The sequence below is a fragment of the Phytophthora sojae genome (genome assembly GCF_000149755.1).
Source record: "Phytophthora sojae unplaced genomic scaffold PHYSOscaffold_1, whole genome shotgun sequence".
NCBI lineage: Eukaryota > Oomycota > Peronosporomycetes > Peronosporales > Peronosporaceae > Phytophthora > Phytophthora sojae.
In genome coordinates this window covers 7,741,446-7,765,246 of record NW_009258115.1, presented here as the reverse complement: position 1 = coordinate 7,765,246, position 23,801 = coordinate 7,741,446, and the positions used below count along the sequence as shown (strand labels likewise).

The window sequence follows — 23,801 nt, the reverse complement described above, 5'->3', positions numbered from 1 at the left end:
GAGTACATTTACGCCGTGTGATCGTTGTCTTTGGAGACGGCAAAGCGGTGCTTCTGTGTCTTCAGTACAACGACCACAAGTGCCAAGACCAGCGCTGCTGCTGTTATAGCGTTGAAGCTTTGAGCAGCGAACGGGTACGTGGCTGCCTCGGTAAACTCATTGAAGAGAGTCTTATCTTCATGTCCGTAGACGCTCGTCAGGTAGTTCACCATTCCATCTTCGTTGATCAACGACATGCCAATTGACACAGGCCCACCGATGTCAATGTAGCAGCTGGAGCAGCTCGACACTGAGGGCCATTGATCGACGTGGAGTCTCTTGTTGACCGAGTTGTGCATCTTCCAGGCCCACACCACAACCGCATGTGGTCCGTGCGCGTCGCTGGCGGCCAATTCGGCCACTAAACTCTCGGGATTCGCCTCCATGAAGTGATCGCGGCAGTCCTTGCAGCCGAAAAAGTTTTTCATGTACAGTCGAATCGCCGCCATGGTCTCACTCGGTTTCCACGCCTCCTCCGCCTTAAACTCCCTCGTAGTCATGCTATGAAACAGCGTCCACAGCCCACAAGTGTAAGTTTTGCAGACCTCCCAGCCCAAGTCGTCGTCTCCTCGGGGGTCAAACAGGTCAGTAGGGAAGCTCGTTTCCCTCGCAACAGGTCTCCATCGTTTAAGGAGCTCTCTCCACTCATCCATGGACCAACTCTTCTGCTGCTTCATCAAATCCACCAGCTTCCCCATAGCTGCGCGGTTCTCCTCCGTTGGGAACGACACAGCGAGGGCGTACCCACCTTAGCGCAGCCTCGTACCTCTCGCCTTGCAGCACCGGCGTAACAATGAAGAAGCTCTCCTCCAGAGCGAGCATCACAGCCTTACCGGCATCCAGTAGGCGGTTATACTTCATCTGGGCGTACGTATCGTCCTTAATCTCTTTCGACGCTGCGGTCTCAGCCTCTTCCCCGTCATTCCGTCGCAGATTGTTGTTCCCTTCAGCGATAGTCGACACGTCCACCCCAGACTCGATACTGTGCTCTTTCAGCACGTCCTCCACCCACGTGACCACCGACGTGAGCGTCTTCCGTCCTCTCGCCTCCATGCTCACCTTCTCATTCGACTTGAGTGGAACATGGTGGGCTTTGACTGTAGGGTAGGCGTGCACCTCCTCCCGCGTGCAGATCTCCTTGTGCCGGTTGCAATCTACCGCCCCCACCTGCAGCAGCTCGGACTGTGCGTAGAACGCGCCTACCTTCTCCCACTCCGGGCCGAACATGCGGCAGTGCGAGCACCACGACGAGTAGTAGTCCACGAGCCAGACCGAGGCCGAGTCGTTCAGCATGGCCTCGTAGCCCTCTACGTCCAGCGAGCTCACTACCGTTGACCCTTCGAACAGAGGACCTCGGTCACGCGGCGGGGATAGCGCTGCAGCAAGCAGCGGCAGCGCGGCCAGAGTCACGAGGAGGAGACGCGGCATGGTATGTAGTTGACGTGTCTGACTTGATGCGCAAGGAGTCAGTGAGTTCGGATTTAATCGAGTGTATTGACCACATAAGGGGCACATACACTGAAGTTTGTGCGACTAGCGCAAAAAGTAGCCATGCGGACCGTCTCATCAATTGCAGATTGATGCTGTGCGTATGATTCAAGTCCGCTGCTGTATTATCGCTTGATTTATTGAAAGCTTGAGACCAACAGCGCGTTCTTCCTGCCCCTGTGTCGATCATTTCAGAACCCGTCAACCATGGTGCTGCTGATCTGCGCGATCATTGGGGAAGTCAGCACACTCTCTATCGTCATTGACAAGAGTGTGACGATGAATCTCCTGAAAAATGCGATCAAGGCGAAAATTGAAGACATCGACGTTCCTGCACGCAGCTTGCAACTCTTTCTGGCAAAGAAGAACGGCGCGTGGCTTGAATCCGACACCGAAGACGTGAAGAGGCTGAAGACGTGAGAAAACTCGGCTCTTATTACAGAGCTGACACACACAGATCTCGAGCTCCAGGGCGATGCTAGACTCCAAGAAGCGCTGAAAGGGATGCCTAACCCCTCCACCGATCAAATCCACGTGCTCGTACGCGTCGAACAGCCTATTGTGCAGCAAGATGCTAAGCTTATCGGCAAACGCACACGAGTAGATGATTGGTTTCACGACGTGGCCCATTCCTTCCAAACGAAAAGGAGAAGAGTGGACAACGGCGAAAGTGGACACGATCGTAACATAAGGTACTTCACAATGTCCGACTTCCCACCTTTGGAGCATCCGCACGCGAAATACTCCACTGTTATGGAGCGAGAGTCATCGAGCTTCAAAACTACAACTCACTCCTCAGCGACCGGTTAAAGCTACCGAATGACGTGTTGATTTCGAGATACAACAAGTTTGGTGGAATTCCAAGATTCGTCTTCACCAAATCTGACCGAGACGAATCTTTCGAACTGGATACAGCGATTGCCTCCTTTAGCCCCCTCGATGCCATTTCGTTCGGAAACAACAAACCAAGTGAGGGAGCTGGAATCGTGAACTATCGCAGCTTCCACATTCTGGAGATGGTCCCAAGCGAAACTGATTTCCGAGCGAGTTTCCAGTTGGCTTTTTTGTCGAACTACATCGCCGAGAAAGTCATTTCCAGGATGAGCAAAGAGAGTTTACAAAAGCTGTTACAAGTTATAGCGGCAGACTCGGAACACACAGCCGCGCTACGACGCAAAATGCTGCTGCAGCTTGGAGATGAGGCTCAATGGGGACCAGGAAACCAAAACTGAATGCATTTTAAGTGTATATATTGAATTATATAAACAAACTCAAACCTCGCTACCTATAGCGAACGGCTGACTTCGGTCTTCCTTGTCGACTAACACCATACTTTCAACATGCAGTGCGTCCAATAAAGCCCCTGCAGCTTCTCCCGTGTCGGACTCTCGCAGCTCAAACCGCAGCAAAAAAGGTGGGAACTTCTCCAGATTTCCCAGTATGTCTGCCGCCATAGCAGCCGAACTGTGTTCGCGTAGTGTTTGTTCGCCACGTGTGCCCAATACAAAAACAACTACAGTACCCAGTACCATGATAATGCAGCCGGCAAAGGCGATCAGCATACTTGTAGTCGGAATGGACGCTTGCACGTACATATCGAGGGTGTTCCCCGAGAACCCCAACGACATCTCCACCGGATCATCGCTAATCTGCAGCGCTTCATGCACCACGGCGTTCTGGAGGATGAAATACAGTCCTGCCGTGTACGCCGGTTGAAGTGTGTGCTCGATGTACAGGTGGTTCTTCTCGATGTGGTTCAACAGCGTGTCGACACTGCGCTCACAGACCGCCAAGCCTTCGCCTTCCATGAACGCAGTCAACGAGTAATCGGTCGTCTTGAAATTGCGAGGCAAAACCACGTGCGCTGGCCTGGTCTCGGTTTTCAGCGCGGCCCCTCTCGCCTCCTCCAGTGTCGAAGCCAATATTTTCCACTGCGACGACCCCACCGAGTACACGACTGCATTCATATTGATGGGGCTGAGTGAACTCATCGGGATGCTGGTGCTGCTAACCAATAGCATGGCATTGGTACTCGAATTGGCGGCTTGCTCCAGCGGGAACCGAACACCATAACAGCCTCCATCACTAGCACATTCGGCGCCATACACATCAGAGAGATCCTCCGGTATCCACGAAGACACCCCACCGTGAGAGAGTACACCATACGAGCATTAGTGAGTTGTTTAGCTGTAAGCCACAAATCATCAGCCTCTGTGTCAGGCGCTGCAAATGAGTCGCCTTCAACGCGCTTCCCAACGCTGACGATGATCATGGAAGTGGCCGAGCGCTGCGTACATGCTTGCAAGATCTGGTTCGAGTGATAGTAACTCAAATCGACAACCAAGTCTTCTCCCCCCGCGTCATTCAAACAAATGGCAAGGGCTTGAACACGCGGGTACACAGTCGTCTCGAACGTATTGTCGTATAATTTCGCGTATTTGAGCACGTCTGACACAATGCACGCCTTCGTGTTGCAGCTGTAAGCCTTCAACGGGTTATAAAACGGAATGGAGCTCGACGAATTGTCGTTCTGGAGCCCAAACTTTTGCGTCGGGATCTCGATCGTGAAGGCGTCAAACGCAATGTTTTCAGCCAAATCGACGTGGGAGAACTCCATCTTGGCCAGTTCGTCCGTTGTGCTGGCGTTCTCCGTCCTCTCGAAGTAGTTGACGATCACCTCGTGCAGATTACCTAGAAAAGTTGCGTTACCGGACGCAGATTCAGGTAATCTGCCATCGCAATCGAACCTAAGCCATCGCCAGTAGTAGGGTGCATTTCAGTCCCCCAAGCCTCCTTGTACTCCCCCCACCACCCAAGAAACGTGTCGCTTACGACCAGCGCGTACACTGCGAGGTTTGTAGCAATGGAACTATTCATCGGAAGCTCTTCGTCCGATGGGAGCTCGGACTTGGAGGCATTCATCGGCATACTCAACGAACCCGTTGGCTCCCGTGCTTTGGACAGCGCACGCTGCTGCCACGATCGTGAAGGGAAGCCGTACGTAGCGACGGTATTTTTGAACAGATACACATAGTCGTCGGTATGGTTGCACCAAGTCGGAACTTCCTCTGTCGCCACGAATAAATTGCGTAAAATGGTGTTGAAGACGCTGTTGCCGGGCGAATTCTCACGGAAACTCGAGTTCATTGTCGTCGTCAAGAACCCGCTAGCGTCCAACTTCTGAGTGTCATCGTCAATGCTCTCCACAGCGAGATCTGACGAGATAATTCTGGGGCGAATTTTCCCCGAGACAACCTGCAAATTCAGGGAATTGAAGCCGGTGTTCATCAAATAGCCCACGACTCCAATGACGGCCATCATGAGGTATCTGCGGCGGGTTTCATAATAAACGCTCCATTTCGTCGCGATACACAGGAACACAACGGCAATCAACATGCTCAGCGCCACGTCGAGCGGCTTCATCACCAGCGCCGTCAGACTGCCCAGCCATCCGTTGTACTTGTCCAGTAGTTGCTTCTGCCCCGCAGCGTCCAGATCGCCCGACTGGAAGGAGCTCACTTGGACCCCATCACCCGCGAATAACAGCGTCACTCCAGTGAAGACGCTCGCCATCACGGCAGTAAGGAGAAGTGTGCGAACTCGAAGAATGCCAATGTCCAGGGTATAGTTCCCATAGGTTTTCGCTGCTGTAAGTTTGCTGGTCCAATCCGATTCAGCCCGCAACTGCAAGGAGCTTGGCATCGTGCCGCGTAATTGAACTGTGAAGGCTATCTCCCCTCGTCTGGTGGCTGCCCCCCCCCCCTTGATCACACGAGAATCCATGGAGTACGTTCACATTCTATGACTGTATTCTTTGGTTCGAAAGTCCACGCAACCGAGGGGTGACTTCCTCGCCCCACAGAGCTCTCACAGTTAATAAATCCGGTCATCTTATCAAAAGTTACTACGTTGTCAAGAGTTCGTCTAACATGAGTACCCGCAGTCGTATCGCTTGGGGTGTGTAGACATCCGTCTTCAGTTCTCTGTTCGTACGTTTCGTACTTAGTCAGGGTGAAGTCAGAGCAGAGAGTCGGATCACGTCCGCTGCACTTGTCAATCTGCTCGGAGCAGATTCAATTAAAGGGCAGCCATCCAGCCATGCAGCTCCGCGTCGGCATCGCTGCAATTCTTGCCGCCGTCGCCACCTTCGAGGCCGCGTCTGCGTCTACGCAATTCCACTTGAGTCTCGTGGAGAAGGAGGGCGATGGGGTGCACTACATGCTGGACTGGGTCACCTCGTCCAGCGTGAACTCTTCCCGGCTCATATTCGGTGCATCCGCTGACGATCTGAGCTCCTCCGTGGACGGCAGAAGCGCAGGTTTAGTGACGGAGGCGGCGGGCGAGAGCGTGGCGTGCTGGTCGGCGTTGCTGGCCAACCTGGAGCCGGGCGCCACGATCTTCTACGCGCTCGAGTCCGACGTCAAGGAGCAGACTAAGAACTTCACAGTCCCCGACGGGGAGATCACGTGGGCGGTGTTTGGAGATATGGGGGCGCCTATGCAGGACCACGCAGCTGCTGTGTCCCTGCCGGCGCTGAAGAGCGCGCTGCTGGACGACGGGGCCTACAGTGGGGTGCTGAACATTGGCGACTTGTCCTACGAGCTCACGGGCTCGAACGCTCAGAACTACATGGACGAGCTCGAGCCGATCACGTCGCGGGTGCCCATGATGACGACCGTCGGCAATGTGCGCTCAATACTATTCATCGCGTCGATATATCTGTTAATACTGACTGTGGCTTTGTATGTCATTGTAGCATGAGTATCAATACGCGCTCTCGCCCGCTCTTGCAGTGCAGAACTACTACCGCCGCTTCCAGGGCCTCACGCTGGGTGCTGGAGCTGCTAGTGGGTCTTCTTCCAACGAGTTCTACAGCTTCTCGTCGGGGCTCATCCACTTCGCCTTCATCAACACGGAAGTGTACGGCGACGAGGCCTACGCTGCGCTGCAGAGTGACGGGACGTGGAAAGTGGACGAAGCAGCTCGTACAGCAGCGGGAACTGCGCAGGCGAAGTGGCTGGAGTACGATCTAAGCCGAGTGAAGCGCTCCGAGACGCCGTACGTCGTCATTTGCGGCCACCGACCGCCTTTCAAGACGCCGAAAGGACTGAGCGAGCCTGGTAATCGGTTCGCGAAGGAGATCATCCCTCTCATGAGCAAGTACCAGGTGGACTTGTACTTGGCTGGCCATGAGCACACGTACTTGATGTTCGAGGCGTCGACTTTCAACGGCTACAACGTCCCTCCGATCGTCATCAGCGGCAGTCCAGGCAACAACGAGTACATTCGTGAGGAGGCTCAGCTCGGCATCAAGGGCTTCAAGTGGAAGACGCTGATCCCCAAGTACGGCTACGGCTATCTCAAGGCGACGAAGGACGCGCTGGAGTGGCGATGGGGCTCTGCTGCGTCGGATGCCACGCACGAACCTTCCAGCGCCATGTGGACAATGGAGGACGAGGTGAGCTTCCCCAGACAAACAACGGAGAGTAGCTATACAGCTGCAGGCTCTGCCGTGAACGAGCCGGTCGATGCCGTTGCTGGATGGGCTAACGCTACGTCTGGTACGTCAGATCCTTGCGTTTTGAGAGCTTGTGCTGTAATGCTGACCAATGTCATGTTTGCTTCACAGGAAGTGGAGCAGGAACAGGAAGCGCCAGCAGCAGCACTGGAAGTGTCGGAGCGGCGGCGTCGTCACAGGCATCTAGCCCATCAGCCACGACATCAGCATCTGTCAGTCTACGCTATGCGTCTTACAGTGTCATTAGCTTAGCTTCAACTATGGTTCTTCTGTTATGAGAAGCTTGTGCGCAAGCAGGTTGAGGTCCAGTGGAGTTTCATTTGTCAATGCTTGATACGCAACTACATGAAGCAAATTAAAAAAAAAGTTTAGCGTTAATCGCATTCCTTTTAGCCTACTTACGCAGATTGAGTTTATTGCTCGGGTACTTCACTTCAATGCGCGGCTTGAATTATCAGGTCAATCGCGCAATTATCGCATCAAACCAATACGCATCGTGAGCAACTTGAAGCGGCTCCCCACACTTTGCTCGTGGTGGCCACGCTATCTCAGCGTCCATAAATGGTGGGTGCGTGCCGATACCAGCATTTCCAGACCAATCGAAGTCGATCAAGACGACTCGGTTGCCGGCCGGATCCTAGATTGCCATGGAGGAGAGATGCTTCTTGACGAAGCTTTCTGATCTTGAGCAGTTGACCACACCATCCGCCTGGCAAAGGGGAGGCAGTGGATGTGCGCCTCGGCCACTAAGCACACGTGGCCATATATGGCCTGTTGCTAGTCAGGAGTCCCCAGAATTCGAGCTTGGTGAAAATTCCGTGACCTAAGTCTGCTTGTCCGAATGGTACTTGCGCGACAACTTGCGGTAGCTGCAAATACAGGTATATGCAACAAGAAGGCGTTAAAACTCTGATAGGGTCCAGGTATTGAAGCCCTCCAGAATGTATGGTGCGAATCAGGCTGCTGGTGCGCACGTTGCCTATTCTGGAGCAAAACCCTGTTGGAAGGAGCCGATACCGCTGGCTCAACTGAGCGACAACGCCGCATCGCGCTTTGGATACTTCGCACAAACGACACCACAAGGCTTGGAACAACGACACGCTAGCTAGACAACCGAACTACAAGAGGGAGGCACAGGAGAGAAGAGATAGCAGTAGCTAGCGCGCAAAAGCAAAATAAACTCACTTCACATTCTTCTCCTCGCAGCGCAAGTGAACCTTCCGACAGGTTATGATCCCAAGTGACCGCAACGACCAGCCCGTGGCTGCGCAAGAGCCCCATGCTGGACCTCCTGCTCGCGAAAGGAGCGGAGACGTTCAAGGAGAATCTGCAAGTCAAATCGACGCCACGGCTGCTCTTCTCGACGCGATCAAGTTGCTCACGAATCGCATCGATGTGATCGAGCGCGCCGTGACGCCTAGTGCGTTGCGCCAAGGTGCAGTCTCGCCAGAGCAACCCCAGCGGTGTGGAAGCATTTTCCCTCAGGCTATCGAGCATGGCAGCATGGGCATGCAGCGCATGCAACTGGACGAGCTCGCGGATGGCCAGAGAGGTGTGCAGACTCCTGGTGCATTTGTACGCGGCAGCTTCTACGGAGGGGTACCGCAACCCCAGTACCAAGTGCACCGCCCCCCTCCAGAGCAGCCTCAATACCAAGAACACCGACCACCTCCAGTGCAGACTGGTGAGCAAGAAGGAGGTGGCAGGTTGCTGTGGTGTAACGGGATCGGCCAAAATCTGGTTAAGGCCTGATCAAGCTTCCCACCAACCAGCACCCAGACACCGACTAACGGAGGGGGCCCCCCAACGATCCGTGATCGGCTAAACTTGTTCTCACCTTGTGTACCCGTCGGCAGACTGGATCGGCTCTCTCGGGGCTCCGAAGATGCAGCGCTTGGTGAAGATCGAGTGTCTTGGCGTGACGCGGGGATAGTTTGTAGAGCAGCGCGGTAGTCTTCGCTCTGCGTCCGAGTATACGCTCCGATCGAGGGTTGTTCGCTGCGATCGGTCGGCCTGGAGTTGATCCAAGGCCTGTGGTTGACTTTCCGGGTGTGTTCCTTCCTTTCCTGAGTTGCTTGTCGCTTCCTATAGCGAGATCGAGGTTGATCGAGAGGAGAAACGATCGTCGGCCAAGCACCAATACCCGGTCGATCGAGGACTTGCACACAAGAGATAGATCACTAGAGTAGGTCAAGCTGGCCAATGTATTAATCCAGTCTTAACCGTACCGCTAGTTCACTACCCAAAGTGTCGACGCTACCGAGGCCAATGTAGTTCCTGGGACTTGGTGACTTGATGGGACTTGTGGTCTTCGGTGCAAATTCTCTTCTGATTTATGTTTAGCTGGTCTCTCCCTAATGCTACCATCTTGCTTACCCTCCTACAACCACACGATTACTGGATTCTTGCCCCGACTTCGTCCTCCATGTGCGTCCCATCCTGCTCGATCCACGATCAGCCCCGATCGACGATCGACTCCGATCGGCCCCAATCGGCGACCCACGATCGGCTCCCGATCCACGATCGACCCCGATCGGCGATCCGCGGTCGATCTCGATCGGCGATCCACTCCCGATCGATGACTTATGCCGGTTGCCATGCGCCGCCGATCTATCACCTTCTGTCCTCGGTCATCTCAGATCCGCGGGCTCTGTCGACGATCTGGACTTGGGTCGGCCACGAATCACGCCGCGGTTTGGGCACGATCACCCACAATCCGGCTTGACACATGTCCTGCCTTACGCGCCGGCGTCATCGGACCACCTGAGATCTCCCGAAGAACTCCTTCTGATCCGTAGATCCTTGCTGCCTGTCTCTCGATCGCCGATCTCCCACGCCTCCAGTCGATCGGCCCTGCCGCCTTTCTCGGAGAACAATTCTTATTCAGCACTTCTCCACATCCGCCCCCCTTGCCGCAAGTTGTGTCGCACGGCGGCTCACTTCGGACAGTTCGACCTTGGTCATTCTCCAATTCGCCGGCCCAAGCGCAGATTACTCCAGATGGACGCACCACCGACCAACCCTCCGGCGCATTCCCCCAATCCGTCGGGTGACGGCGGTTCGACACACGGCTCGCCCCGGTCGACTCATTCGACCCCTTGATCGACGCGATCGACGGTCTCCCGTCATGCCGCGGCTTCTTCCGACGCTGCCCGCCGAATCGCCCGCCTAGAAGATGAGCTGGCATGTGCCTACGCTTCCCGATCGACTATGATCCGCGACCGGGCGCGCCAGGACGACATCGTGCGCGAGCTGACCGCGAACCTACACGACTTGGAGCGCCACCGCTGGGCGCAAGAGGCAGAGATCCGCCGTCTGCAGACCGGAGTCAGCGACCTTCAGCAGAGTGCCCGGGGTCAAGGCCTGCAGCTGATCCAAGGCCTCCGGAATCAGACAGCCCAGCAAACCGCCGAGATCCAGTATCTGGATCGTCGGCTGACGCGCGCTCAGGCCCACCACGCGACTGCTAGTGCCGATCGTGATCGACTGGACTACCAGCTCGATCTCGCCACGGCGGACATTTCGGACCTCCGATCGCAAGTTTCCGAGCAAGAGCGCGAGCTGGACGAGGTGAACCACGAGCTGGACCTTACACGCGGTAGCCTCGATCGGGTCCAGACTGCCCTTCGGATGGCCGAAACAGCCGCGGCCACTCCGGCCGCTCCAACCCCAACGCCCCCCACCGGACCCACGTCCGACGTCGATCGACTGCAGGTTGCCCTCCGCCAGGTGAATGAGGAGCTGGATCGGATGCGTACCGCCCGAGATACCGCGAGAGACCAAGCCACCGCTGCCGTGGAAGACGTCGATCAAGCTCATCAGGACCGCGACGTTGCGCTCCGAGAGAACGCCGATCTCCGTACGTAAACTTTCCGTGTCGCCTATTCCGTTGTCGATCGCTGCTCATGCCGTCGCTGTGTTACAGAATCGTGTCTCGAAAACGCGCAACAAGTGATCCGTGCCCAAGACGCCCAATTAATCGACGTCCAGGACGCCTACGCTATGTTGCGGCGCGTCAGCGATCGATCCAACGAGGATCTCGAGAATGTGGCCGACGCCTTATCTCGCGTGGTTCGGTGGATTGGACTTCGCCAGTGCGCGCCGACCACGCCTGTCCGTCGCAGCCGCAGTCGCTCCGGATCTCCGGACTCCGTCGTCGGGCACATCCACAAACGTGCCCGATCGGCGCCCCCACCACGCAGTCGGTCTACGAGTCGATCGCCCGCTCGGTCTCCCTCACCTTCCTTTTCGTTACCCGGCCATGACGATGAACTCCCCGCTGGGGGTCAGCCCGCCGAAGATCAACCCGCAAAGAAGGTACCTGCTGCGGATCAACCGCCTTCCGATCTGAACGATCAAGAGGGATCTGACCAAGAAGAGTCAGGTTCGCCCCTCGATCTACGCAGGAAGACTGGTTGGAAGAGGAGGAGTCTTCGGCCCGATCCGCGGCCGACGAGGAAAATTCCGAATCGGAGGGGCCCGATCAAGAGACCGACGAAGAAGAAGACGAGTCGGAGGGGTCTGATCAGGATGCTCTCGCAGCCTTAGCTCGATCCCGATCGGAGTCTCGCCGCCGTCAATCTGCCTCGCCGGCCCGTACCCACACTTCGCCGGCTCGCTCGCGATCGCGATCGCCCTCCGTCGTGTCAATTCACTCCCAATCTGGATCGGCTCGCTCCCAATCGTCCCATGGAACGCATCAGTCCCGTCATGGTTCACCTGGACCGACGTCTCTGGGATCCCCGCCTGGATCTCCACCTGGATCGCCGCCGCCCGGTTCTCCGCCTGGATCGCCGGGGCGTCGTCCTCGGGTCCCGCCGTTGTTCCGATCGGTACCATGATCCCGGGTTTCAACGCCCCCAGAGCGCTCGCTCAGACTGATACAGACCCCTGGCCTTTGATCCTGCTGGGACAGCTACAGATCACCGGCATGATCCTGTCGACGCTGACCCACCATCTCCTCCTACCCGGGGGCTGGCTCTTCCCGCTCGTCGTTCGGGGCATTGCCCAGCCTGCGGCCGGGGTTGGCTATCGAGACGACCTGATCACCGGACCTAACATCACCGCGCTGATGGCCGATCGCCCCTGGCAGGCGCTGCAGAACCCGGCCGATCCGTTGACTTTCGATCTGGCACTCCATCGAGGCGCCGGCACCCGATTGGGTCGGATCGCCACTGCCTATCTTCAATTCGAAGAGCAGAATCGCCAGGCCTTCTGGGAAACAACTCATTATCTCCCGATCACGGCCGCCCAGCGTCGGGATCAGATCGTCGAGCGATACCATCGCGATCGTCGTGCCCGACGGATCCGCCTCGGTGATCGGTGACGCCGACTCCTCGTCGATATGCTGCCGATGGTGCGAGAGATGTGGGCAGACGTCGATCTGTTGCTGGACCCATTCTTCCTGCAGATCCCGGTGCGACAGCGGGACGCTGTGACCTGGTATCCTGGCGTGGTATCTCGCGCTGCGAACATCGGCAACCCCACCCAACACCAAGGTGAACCGACTGACCTCCGAACGGCCCTGATCGAGGCCGACACCCATGATCCCTGGCGGAACCAGTACCGCGCCCACCCCCAGGACCATCCAGCCCAGCGGATCCCGCGTCTCCGCAACAAGTTCAACCCCAACGTCGGCGCCCAACACCAGCCGTGACATGATCGCCGTCTCCACGATCGACTTCCGCGAATAGCGAGCCAGTCGACCATCACACCCCAAGAATAGGAGGGACGCGGAGGCCGATCTTCCATACGCGTAGCGCGAAGTACTCAGATTGATCCATTCCATCGTAATAACCCACATTCTTCCTTGATCTTCCACTGTTCCTCGTCAATCCATTCGTTGTTAATTCGATCGGCCAAGATCTGTCCTCATGCCTTCCTGTACTCACTCCATAACCGTCCGATCTGCACTCACATACACTCATTCGTTCATATACAACCCCTTCCTCCGATCAACGGCCTCCCCGTCGATCCGTCATCCCTCTCGCTCACCAAGGTGACCCGCTCACCCTGGTGGCCCGATCTCACTCCTCCTCGTGAGACTGCATCACGCTGAATCGGTTCCGGTACACGCGATCTCGAAGGAACTCGTACAATAACGTACCGCAGTTGAGATCACCTTCGTCGACCCAGTCAGGCTCGTCGTAACCCTTCCAGCGTACCAGGAATTCTCGATGAGTCCGGCCGTACCGTGTCCTTCGACCCGTCCGCATATCCGTGATCTCCTCTACTTCGTACTCATTCACGTCTCGATCTGGGGCCCAGCTGTCCTCCGGAAGTAAGACTTCGTCGAAATCGAGTTGATCCGCTGCGTCCACTGTGAGCGCGATCTGCGCTCGATCGGGGAAGTCCCTGACCAGCTTCAGCTTCGAAACATGCACGATCGGGAACAGGTAATAGTCCGTACCAGCGATCTGAAGCTTCATCGTATACTCGTTCACCTTCTCTGCAACACGGAACGGGCCGTGCCACAGGTGGGCCAACTTCCGGGCATACCCCTCTTTCACTCGATCCAGGTACAGCCACACATGAGATCCAGCTTCGATCGAGTGCGGTCGAACTTCTTCATTGTGTCGATCGGCCCGATCCGCGATCGCCTCGCGTAGTCGAGCATTCACCTGACTTCGAGCCTGATCGTAGTGCTTCTGGATCCGATAACGCCACTGTCGAGGATCCCGATCCCGAGTCCGGGTACTACCCAAAGGTATCGTTGCCTCGAGCGTCGATAGAGGATCCCATCCATGCACTTCGCATGCAGGTCACATGTATTACCGCGTAGATCAGTCCGTCCACTTACTCGATTTACCGTGTTCTTGTTCACGAATGCATAGATCCAGTACCTAGAACGCTCGGCTCGTACCGGATTCCAACCCGACGAGCGTACTAGTTTGACATCTTCTCGGCGATCACGGGCAACATGCCAGCGTGCTTCGCCGGGTTGAACCATTGACGGATCTGGTTGTAGGATTCCTCCATCGGACACTTGCCCATCTCGTGTAGTTCACCACATCCACGGCACACAAACAGGCAGCGATCCGCCGGATGACCTCTCTTGCCACATTTCTCGCACGTCAAACGTCTCCAACAATCGAGATCGGTGTGTTTCCGCGATCCACAATGTGAGCAGCGGTTTGATCGCTCCGATCCGTCCGGTGAAGATCGCGGTCGTGGATCCGATCGAGGTGAGTAATGGTTGATCTGCGCCTGGTTGCTCCGATCCGGCTTCGTCGCGTTGCCCCCAGCGTTGCAGGACTTGTCCTCGGCCGACGCTAGGTAAACGCGGCGTAGATCACCCTCCGAGTCCGATCCGTCTGATCCCGTGTCCGATCCAGACCCCTGGCTCGCGATCTGTACTGCACGCACTGCCCGCTTGGTTGCAACAGCTGGTGCTGAGGTCGGAACTTTCTGACGATACTTCGATCCAAAGGCGGATCGCTTCTGTCTACTCTTCGCGCGCTCTCGAGCGCGCAGGACTTCCTCCAGATCTTCCGCGTCCGCAAGCCGGAGTAAGGTGAGCTGATCGGCCAGTCCCGGACCGCCCAGTGTCTCGATAAAGTGTTCGACATGTTCTCGGCGGGCCTTGGAATCCCCGTCCTTGATCTTCAATCTTGCCCGTAGAGCCGCCACATTCAGTCGACAGAGGTACTCCAACGGCGATTCATCCGATCTCTTGCGAGAATGATAATACTGCCAAGCGACCGATACTCCCAGGCCACAATACTGGATCTGGAAACTCCGGAGTAGATCGCTTCACTTGTTCCGCGTCGATCGGCCCAGCTGGCGGTACCAGTTCTTCGCCGGGCCCGTCAGTAGATCAGCGAAGGTCAAGCACTTCTCTTCGTCCGTAGCCTGATCTCGCAGGAACGCCGATTTCACCTTGCTGACCCACGATCGGGCGCGATCTTCGTCCTGATCCTTGCCACTGAACTCCTTGAGATCGGACATCGCGGAGATTCGCACGCGCTGGATCAAGGAGGACCCAGTGGATCCCGAGGCAGCGGTGGCCACCACAGCAGGGGCCGAACTAGGTAGATCAATATCGTCCGGATCGTATTCCCACTGGTAGGGATCTTGGTCCGGTGATCCGGCTGATTCCATCTCCACGTCCCGCGATCCAACGTTGTCGTCGACCACTGGAATAGGTGTTACCACCGTGGCCTGTTGTTCCTTCAGAAATCGAGTCATCGCAGCCTGAAAGTAAGACTCCAGTCTGCCATTCGACTAATCTGATCCGGTGGCACTGGTGGTCCGATCGGTCGACTTGGGTTTCTGCTTCCGAGGTCCTGACCGCATGCGTTCCTGACGTTGACTCCGTGATCGCGCGTCCAACATCGCAGATCCTGAAGGGCCGAGGGACATCCGTTGGGGTTCAGACGACGTATCCGATACATGTCCCGCTGCGGAGACATAAGGTGACGACGATCGGTACCCAGTGGACTCCACTCGCTGCGATGACACTGGAGCCGGCGACACTGGATCTGGCACCTTCGGGTCCGGACTGTCCGCGATCATGTCGACCAAAGGCCTCAACTTGTCGACCAATGTCTGGATCGCTGCTGGATCACATCGAGATCTTGATCGAAAAGATCGTTCGCTTCAAAGGCGCCAGCCACGAAGCCGGCTTCCTTCAACAGCCCGAGCAGGTTCTTCACCGCCATCAGCTTGTTATCCGTCACTCGGGGGGTCGAAATCGGGCCCTTCGGGTCGTCGATCTGCTCTGGCCGCGTGATCACCATGACAGGATCTTGACGCAAGAAATCTCGCAGTTCCTTCAAGTAATACTGACGATCCAGGTCAGCCTCAGACCAATCGAGCGCCGACGGTCTGGGATCTTCGTCGTCCAAGCCTGGTGCTCTCAGCTTCTTCCTCACGTTCTGGGTCTTGTCCGCGATCGCGTCCAGGTAGCCCGGATCGAGCCTGATCGGCGAGTCAGCGAACGCGTATCGGTCTGGTCCGCCTTAGTTTGTTAGTGAATCTCGGTTCGCACCAAGATCCACCGGGGTCCTCGAAGGGACCTGGGGAGGATGTTGAGGTTTGTCTTCTAGATCTGTCTCCAGATCGCCCTCGATTCCGTCGCCAGAAGTCCTCCGAGCACTCTGTCGATCCGCGGATCTCGTTTTGTTCAGCAGCGGCTTCGTCGATCCGATATCCTACGACGCCTCTTCCCCTGGTCCTTTCTTCACTTGCGCATCTTCTACGGACTCACGGTGAAATCCGGAGTCCCCACGAGATCCGGGCACGCGCACCATTGTGGTGTAGCGGGATCGGCCAAAATCTGGTTAAGGCCTGATCAAGCTTCCCACCAGCACCCAGACACCGACTAACGGAGGGGGCCCCCCAACGATCCGTGATCGGCTAAACTTGTTCTCACCTTGTGTACCCGTCGGCAGACTGGATCGGCTCTCTCGGGGCTCCGAAGATGCAGCGCTTGGTGAAGATCGAGTGTCTTGGCGTGACGCGGGGATAGTTTGTAGAGCAGCGCGGTAGTCTTCGCTCTGCGTCCGAGTATACGCTCCGATCGAGGGTTGTTCGCTGCGATCGGTCGGCCTGGAGTTGATCCAAGGCCTGTGGTTGCCTTTCCGGGTGTGTTCCTTCCTTTCCTGAGTTGCTTGTCGCTTCCTATAGCGAGATCGAGGTTGATCGAGAGGAGAAACGATCGTCGGCCAAGCACCAATACCCGGTCGATCGAGGACTTGCACACAAGAGATAGATCACTAGAGTAGGTCAAGCTGGCCAATGTATTAATCCAGTCTTAACCGTACCGCTAGTTCACTACCCAAAGTGTCGACGCTGCCGAGGCCAATGTAGTTCCTGGGACTTGGTGACTTGATGGGACTTGTGGTCTTCGGTGCAAATTCTCTTCTGATTTATGTTTAGCTGGTCTCTCCCTAATGCTACCATCTTGCTTACCCTCCTACAACCACACGATTACTGGATTCTTGCCCCGACTTCGTCCTCCATGTGCGTCCCATCCTGCTCGATCCACGATCGGCCCCGATCGGCGATCGACTCCGATCGGCCCCAATCGGCGATCCGCGGTCGATCTCGATCGGCGATCCACTCCCGATCGATGACTTATGCCAGTTGCCATGCGCCGCCGATCTATCACCTTCTGTCCTCGGTCATTTCAGATCCGCGGGTTCTGTCGTCGATCTGGACTTGGGTCGGCCACGAATCACGCCGCGGTTCGGGCACGATCACCCACAATCCGGCTTGCCACATGTCCTGCCTTACGCGCCGGCGTCATCGGACCACCTAAGATCTCCCGAAGAACTCCTTCTGATCCGTAGATCCTTGCTGCCTGTCTCTCGATCGCCGATCTCCCACGCCTCCAGTCGATCGGCCCTGCCGCCTTTCTCGGAGAACAATTCTTATTCAGCACTTCTCCACAATGCCGCCCACCCAAGCACCGCAGTGCGCAGGAGGTGAGCAACCTCGCGCTGGTGGTGATAATCCGACATATGGTTATCCTAGTTATGGCCAGTCGAAGCTCAGCATCCGAGACTTCGACGGGAAGGAAACGTACATGGGGCTCGGCGCAGGATTCGAGCAATAGGGACTTATGTTTATTGGCCAAGTCGACATGGCTGAGAGGGCCTGCGGCTTTCGCTGGCCAGAGGAGGTGAAGCTGAACAAGCTAGGGCAGCACCTTGTCGGGAAGCCTGGAAGGTTCTTCCGTGAGCAGGCGAACACGTGGTGGACGATCTGCCCGTTCCTGTTCTACGCATTGGAGCAGATGAACGCGAAGTTCATGGTACGCTTGTCCATGCAAAACGCGGCCGTAATGTTCACGGCGCCCAAGGACTCGGGCCGGTCGTGGAACGACCACTTTCTCTATCTGACTGCTCTGATGCGAGCAACGGACGCTTCGCCGGCGATGGTCCTGCAGAACATCATTCGCCACGCGTCGCCGAGATTCAGCCCGACCCTGCTTGGAAGGTACGATGAGACTCGGCCGGACCTGATGCTGCATGCTCAAGAGTTAGTGCAGTTTGCGCAACGTTTTGATACGGACGCCATGAACCAGAAGGAAGCCGGGAAGGTGCTACAACTGCGGGAAGACTGGGCACATTGCCCGCATGTGCCCACACCCAAAGCGTCAAAAGAAGACTGAAGGGGGGAAGCCGAAGGGCTGGGCGCTCGCAGCCACTGGAGGCCCAAGCAAGGACGAGGGCTGGATCGTGGACAGCGGAGCGATGTGAATGATGCGAGCGTGCTGCGCGACGCGAAGGACTGCGCCGGGACCGAGCCGCTCACGCAGCCAGACGGAAATGGGCTGCAGGTTACGAAAGTCGGGACAGTCATATTTCGTGGAGGAGACAGCGATGCTGCCGCTCTCATTACCGTCAGCAATGTCTACCACGCGCCAACGCTCACTCGCAATTTACTGTCTTTGGGACAACTGGCCAAGCGTGGATGTGCTCTGGCAGAGAAGGACGGGAGCCTCGTGATCGCCACCGGTGGCGAAACGGTCTTCCGAGTACGGTTTAAGCACGACGTCCTGATCGCTGACTTGGCCGCAGTTCGGCCAACGCCGCACGCAGGCATCGCCTTGGCGATGAGCGCAGTGATGTCGCCGGCGGTAGAGGACGACGTGGAGCGTGGATCGCTCATGTATTTCCACGAGCGTTTCGGCCATTTGGCGCTGGACACGGTGGAGAGGATCGCCCGTGACCCACACTCCGGAATATATCTCACTGACCACACGAGGAAGAGGTGTGTGGTCTGTGCGGAGGGGAAGCAATCGAAGCGGCGCCAGTCGAAGGCGGACAGCGGGGAGAACGCGCCAACCGAGCGCGTCGGAGGCGTCATCTGCAGCGACTTGAAGGGCCCGCTGACACCGAGGGACCGACACGGCAATCACTACTTGGTTAACTTTATTGACCACCGCAGCAACTACTGCCGCGTGTTTGCGGCCAAGACCAAGGATGAGGCTGCGAGGAAGTTTCGCGACTTTCTAACTTTCTTTGAGAAGCGATTCTCTTGTAAGATCCATGTCCTGCGGACCGACGGAGGAGGAGAGTACAGAACGGTCGACCTGTTCTGCAAGGACGAAGGCGTCTCCCGACAAGTGAGCGAGGCCTCCAATCAAGCCTCGAACGGCAAAGCAGAACGCATGCATCGTACCATCTTCAATATGGTGCGGTGCATGATCTTTGATTCGGCCCTGCCAACAAGTTTCTGGAGTGACGCGGCTGAATACGCTACGTATATCCTGAATCGTAGCTCATCAAGGTCAAACGAAGACCGAAAGTCGCCGCTCGAGGTTATCACCGGCAAATCACCTGGACTTCGTGATGTGGTGGCGTTTGGAGCGTCGTGCACGGTGCGGCGGGATCCAAAGAAGAAGCCACTACAGAAGCGCGCGGTGGTTGGGCGAGTCATTGGCAAAGACAGTGAGACAAAGGGATACCGCGTGTATCTGCCAACTGAGCACGTCGTCGTCGTATCGCGCAGCACGAAGACCGCCCAATTCACGTAATTGACGCCAAGGAGGCATCTGCCGCGACGAGCCTACCGGGACCTGTGAAGCCAGCACTGCCTGCAAAGAACCCACCGCCGGTGCCGGAAGCAGCGAAGCCCGCGCAACGACGCTCAACTAGGAAGCGTCGCAAGTCTCGGAAGCAGCGCGAAGCTGACGACGCGAAAGGAGGACCATGCATGTCTGCCCAGTCAGCGTCTGGAGGAGGCTCGAATTGCTCAAGCAGCCCTGACGCACCGGTCAATACCGCATTCGCTGCTAGCGAGTCCTTGCCGGACCCTAAGAACTGCCAGGAAGCTCATCGGAGCGCGGATGCAGCACAATGGACAGCCGCCGAACTGGAGGAGCTCGCGGCGTTGATCGCCAACGCAACGTGGACGCTAATCAAGTGCGAACCTAACACGCCGAAGCTTCACGCAAAATGGGTGTATAAGAAGAAACGGGACTCGAGCGGGGCTGTCGAGCGCTACAAAGCTCGCCTCGTGGCTTGCGGGAATGAACAAGTACTCGGCGTCAACTATACTCTGACCTTCGCAGCCGTCCTTGAGATGACCAGTGGCAAAGTGATTTTCGCGCTCGCCAGGATCTGGGGGGTACGAGCGTGCCACGGGGATGTTCCTAACGCCTATGTGAAGGCGATGACGGAAGATGGCATTGAGATCGTGCTTGTGATCCCGAAAGGCATGGACATCAGCAAGGAAACGCTCGCCGAACTCGGGGCTAACGACGTGAAAGAGCTGGGACTGCGCCTTGACCGCAGCCTCTACGGACTAAAACAAGCAGGAAGACAGTGGCATCAGTTACTGCACCGGACACTGCTTCAAAACGGGTTCACGCAGTGCGTCACGGACAGCTGCCTGTACTTCAAGGCGGACCGCTCCGGCACAACACTCGTGGGGACGTATGTCGACGATCTTCTCGTGACAGGGACGTCGACGGAGCGTGTGGACGCATTCTTCGCGGACATACAAGTGCTCTCCCTAAAAGACTTAGGGCCGGCGACGATGTTTCTCGGTGTGAACATTGAGTACGACGACAAGTCGGGCTATCCGTTTGGACAAAAGCACGCAATCGAAGAACTGCTGCAGAAGCATGGACTAGCTCAAGCTCACCCAGCCCGGTGCCCGATTGGAGAAGACCAGAATGTACCCATCACTACGGACGAGCTGCTCCCCGAGTCGCCTACACGCTCGGACCCGTCGGTGCCGACGATCAAGATGTTCCAGTCGTTGGTCGGAGCGCTACTCTGGATCGCGAGATGCACGCGCCCCGACATCGGCTTTGCAGTTCACCGTGCAACGCGGCGCACTCATGCACCCACCTTGCAGGATTGGAAATTGGACAAGCGGATCGCGCGATACCTGGCTGGCACCTTGGATTTAAGATTCCACATGGTCAAGGATCACCCGACCACTTCGGCGATCGAGCTGGTGTGTTACACGGATGCTGATTTTGGCGGCGACAGGGTGGACCGAAAGTCGGTCAGTGGTGCAGTTCTCTGTATGAATGGCATGGTCGTGGGGTTGATGTGCAAGAAACAAAGCTCCGTCGCTCTTTCTACGGCAGAAGCTGAATTCGTGGCTGCATCAGCAGGTGGGCAGGAGCTGTTGGGCCTGAAGGAACTTCTAGGTGAGCTTGGCGCTGAGGTCCAGCTTCCGACCAAGCTTCTCATGGACAATCAAGCCGCGATACTACAAGTCAAGAATGAAGCAAGCTCTGGCCGTGTTAAGCATATCGACATCCGGATCAAGTTTCTCCGCGATTATGCTGCAAAAGGCCTCGTCGAACCCCAGTACATCGGCACTCACGACATGATCGCCGATATCCTCACTAAAGCTCTGCCTGCGCCTCGTATTCTGGCGCTTCGCGCTGCGTGCGGATTGTGGTAACCCCACCGGCATCGGGGAGGAGTGTTGGAAGGAGCTGATACCGCTGGCTCAACTGAGCGACAACGCCGCATCGCGCTGTCAGCGCCTCACAACGCTGCATCGTGCTTTGGATACTTCGCACAAACGACACCACAAGGCTTGGAACAACGACACGCTAGCTAGACAACCGAACTACAAGAGGGAGGCACATGAGAGAAGAGATAGCAGTAGCTAGCGCGCAAAAGCAAAATAAACTCACTTCACATTCTTCTCCTCGCAGCGCAAGTGAACCTTCCGACAAAACCAAGAACGCAACGGTGAGTAGCAGTCGAGAAATTCCCCCCTCAGTTCTACGAGAGTATTACACTACCACAAAATAGATATGTAGCTCTGATCTCTCACCAATATAGAGTAGGGGAAATGTTAAGACAGGGAGATTTCCCTGCTGCAGCACATTCTCACAGCCCGGGGTCTTGGCGTGGAAAACGATCTGCAGATTAAAACACATAGTGCTTTTAGTGTAAGTAAAATTGCAGGGTTTCTTAATAAATATTCTTCACGATCGGCACCTTGTCTGTGAGATGAAGCTCTTGGGATGTCGCGAGTGAACGCGGAAAGAGTGGCAGCAGCGATTCCAGCACCTGCAGCATTCGCTCGTCGAACGGTTCGGCCCAGCGCTTGCTGGTCCATTGTGGATATGAAAACGAGGTCCAGACAACAAATTCAACAAGTTCGAATCCCCTTATTCTTATCGTCGTAGTCGTTTTGATACGACAAACGAGCTTCGCGTGCGCGCTGGTAGTAGCGCTTCTGCGCACCTTTGATACGCTCCTTGCTAGCTTGGTATTGCTCAGGAGAGTACGCCACCTTTGTCAGGAAATCAAATCGTTTAACCTCAAATGGAACTTACGATACGCGACGACGTCAGTCTACAGCAGGTGCCATCTCATCGTACTCTCTCCACTTCTTCTCTGTCTCTTTGCGCTTCCACTCCATGCAGTCGCAAAACACCTTCTTGTTCTGTACGTAGACGAATGTTCGCATCTCCAAACCATCATCCGACAAAACAAAGCCATCTTTCAATCGCAGTGCGATGAGTTTTGCGAATCCAGCATTCCACGCGCGCACAACCAAATTGATCTATGGCATCGTAATTTATGTTAGACCAACAGTAGTCAGCACATGCTAAAAAAACTCGTACCTTGTATCTGTTGCCGATTACAAATCCTTCAGATGTGGACTCGACGGAAATTTTTAGCGTCGGCACCGTGAACGACCGAGCATCAAACCACTCGTGCATTTCTGCAGAAAGAGCAAGGCGATTGCTTGGGTCGTTGTCATAGTTATTGTAGCTTGGATGTTTCTTGCAATGCTCTCTGGACATCACATGACAGCTCTGCGCCTTTCCCACTGTCCCGAACCACTCGTCATTCTCGATACGCTGGTACTTGAATTCGTCAGTCGCCACGTCAACGATCGAGGTGCTGGACGAGAAAGACGTCATTGAGACTTGAGGGGACTCGGTATCATCTGGAACATAATGCAAGGCAACGATGCGTCGCAGTTCGCTTAACTCCCGAGAAACTGGGGCTACAGTCGTCGAGATTGTGTGGCCATCGAGTGGGGAAGTTTGCTTGATACCTTCGGTCTGCAGTTCGTTTTCAAATAGCAAAGCATCCCTCTCTGTACAACATCTGTGAGACATCAACCAGCACAGTTCTACAATAACCAAAATGCATACCTTCTTTGAAGAGAACATGGATCCGCAGCATCGCCTCATCATACCACAGCGCCTTGTCGGTTTCGCCAGCACGAAGGTTGGGATCGTAGTATCCAAGGTATGACCCCGCCAGTCGGTACAGCCTGCAGCGAATCTCTTTCGTGTTCAGCGCGTTGTCAACGGACCCAGTGACAAGCCACAATTCAGTTTGTGCGTGTTCTTGCTCCGGAAGCATCACCAGCACGTTCACCGGGCCTCTCCCTGCTGCTTCTCTTGGGCATCCACTTCGCTGACAACTTCATCCGACAGCCCCACACTAAATAGCTTCACCCGCACCACTTCCAACCGCACGAGGCCCGTGATGTCCGCTCTTGACGTCTGCCTCCGTCAGCCACTCACCATCCCTCTTCGCCACGTAGAGCTCCAGCTTGTCTGCGTCGATGTCCTTGAAGTCGTTCGTCTTCTCCGCCTTGATCGCCTTCTTCAAGTCGTCCACCGTGTCGCTCTCATCTACTCGCACCGAGAACGCGCTGCCTGCCACACCTACGACCGCACAGAAGAGCTTCACCATCTTTCCTCGAGGCGGCGGATTCTGGAATGGACAATTGAGAGAATTCTCATCGTATTTAAGCAGAATGACACCTTTCACGGAGCTGCAGGAGCTCGTGGACAAGTTTGAGTGCA

The 23,801-nt window shown here is 56.1% G+C and overlaps 8 protein-coding genes across 8 annotated transcripts; 4 read left to right on the top strand and 4 right to left on the bottom strand.

The window, feature by feature from the left end:
• Positions 1–8: 8 nt before the first annotated feature.
• Positions 9–1,467, bottom strand: PHYSODRAFT_322513 (hypothetical protein; the record flags this gene model as incomplete). Its single annotated transcript, XM_009517871.1, has 2 exons — positions 9–752; positions 784–1,467. 2 exons carry the CDS (start codon positions 1,465–1,467, stop codon positions 9–11), a joined length of 1,428 nt encoding a protein of 475 aa, XP_009516166.1.
• Positions 1,468–1,734: 267 nt separating this feature from the next.
• On the top strand, positions 1,735–2,026 carry PHYSODRAFT_322512 (hypothetical protein; the record flags this gene model as incomplete). The annotated part of the gene is made up of 2 exons (XM_009517870.1): positions 1,735–1,926; positions 1,985–2,026. The coding sequence occupies 2 exons, from the start codon at positions 1,735–1,737 to the stop codon at positions 2,024–2,026; spliced, it is 234 nt and encodes a 77-aa protein (XP_009516165.1).
• A 772-nt stretch (positions 2,027–2,798) lies between these two features.
• PHYSODRAFT_294285 (hypothetical protein) lies at positions 2,799–5,229 on the bottom strand (the record flags this gene model as incomplete). Its single annotated transcript, XM_009517869.1, has 3 exons — positions 2,799–3,647; positions 3,674–4,274; positions 4,373–5,229. The coding sequence occupies 3 exons, from the start codon at positions 5,227–5,229 to the stop codon at positions 2,799–2,801; spliced, it is 2,307 nt and encodes a 768-aa protein (XP_009516164.1).
• A 396-nt stretch (positions 5,230–5,625) lies between these two features.
• On the top strand, positions 5,626–7,297 carry PHYSODRAFT_470715 (hypothetical protein; the record flags this gene model as incomplete). The annotated part of the gene is made up of 2 exons (XM_009517868.1): positions 5,626–6,213; positions 6,284–7,297. 2 exons carry the CDS (start codon positions 5,626–5,628, stop codon positions 7,295–7,297), a joined length of 1,602 nt encoding a protein of 533 aa, XP_009516163.1.
• A 10,312-nt stretch (positions 7,298–17,609) lies between these two features.
• On the top strand, positions 17,610–18,161 carry PHYSODRAFT_477387 (hypothetical protein; the record flags this gene model as incomplete). The annotated part of the gene is made up of 1 exon (XM_009517867.1): positions 17,610–18,161. The coding sequence occupies one exon, from the start codon at positions 17,610–17,612 to the stop codon at positions 18,159–18,161; it is 552 nt and encodes a 183-aa protein (XP_009516162.1).
• Positions 18,162–18,694: 533 nt separating this feature from the next.
• Positions 18,695–18,907, bottom strand: PHYSODRAFT_412719 (hypothetical protein; the record flags this gene model as incomplete). Its single annotated transcript, XM_009517866.1, has 1 exon — positions 18,695–18,907. A coding segment is annotated over one exon (213 nt), but the record flags the coding sequence as incomplete, so codon positions are not given.
• A 1,161-nt stretch (positions 18,908–20,068) lies between these two features.
• Positions 20,069–20,326, top strand: PHYSODRAFT_416429 (hypothetical protein; the record flags this gene model as incomplete). Its single annotated transcript, XM_009517865.1, has 1 exon — positions 20,069–20,326. A coding segment is annotated over one exon (258 nt), but the record flags the coding sequence as incomplete, so codon positions are not given.
• A 1,995-nt stretch (positions 20,327–22,321) lies between these two features.
• On the bottom strand, positions 22,322–23,688 carry PHYSODRAFT_474854 (hypothetical protein; the record flags this gene model as incomplete). Its single annotated transcript, XM_009517864.1, has 4 exons — positions 22,322–22,537; positions 22,599–23,080; positions 23,139–23,384; positions 23,448–23,688. The coding sequence occupies 4 exons, from the start codon at positions 23,686–23,688 to the stop codon at positions 22,322–22,324; spliced, it is 1,185 nt and encodes a 394-aa protein (XP_009516159.1).
• Between the last annotated feature and the right edge of the window lie 113 nt (positions 23,689–23,801).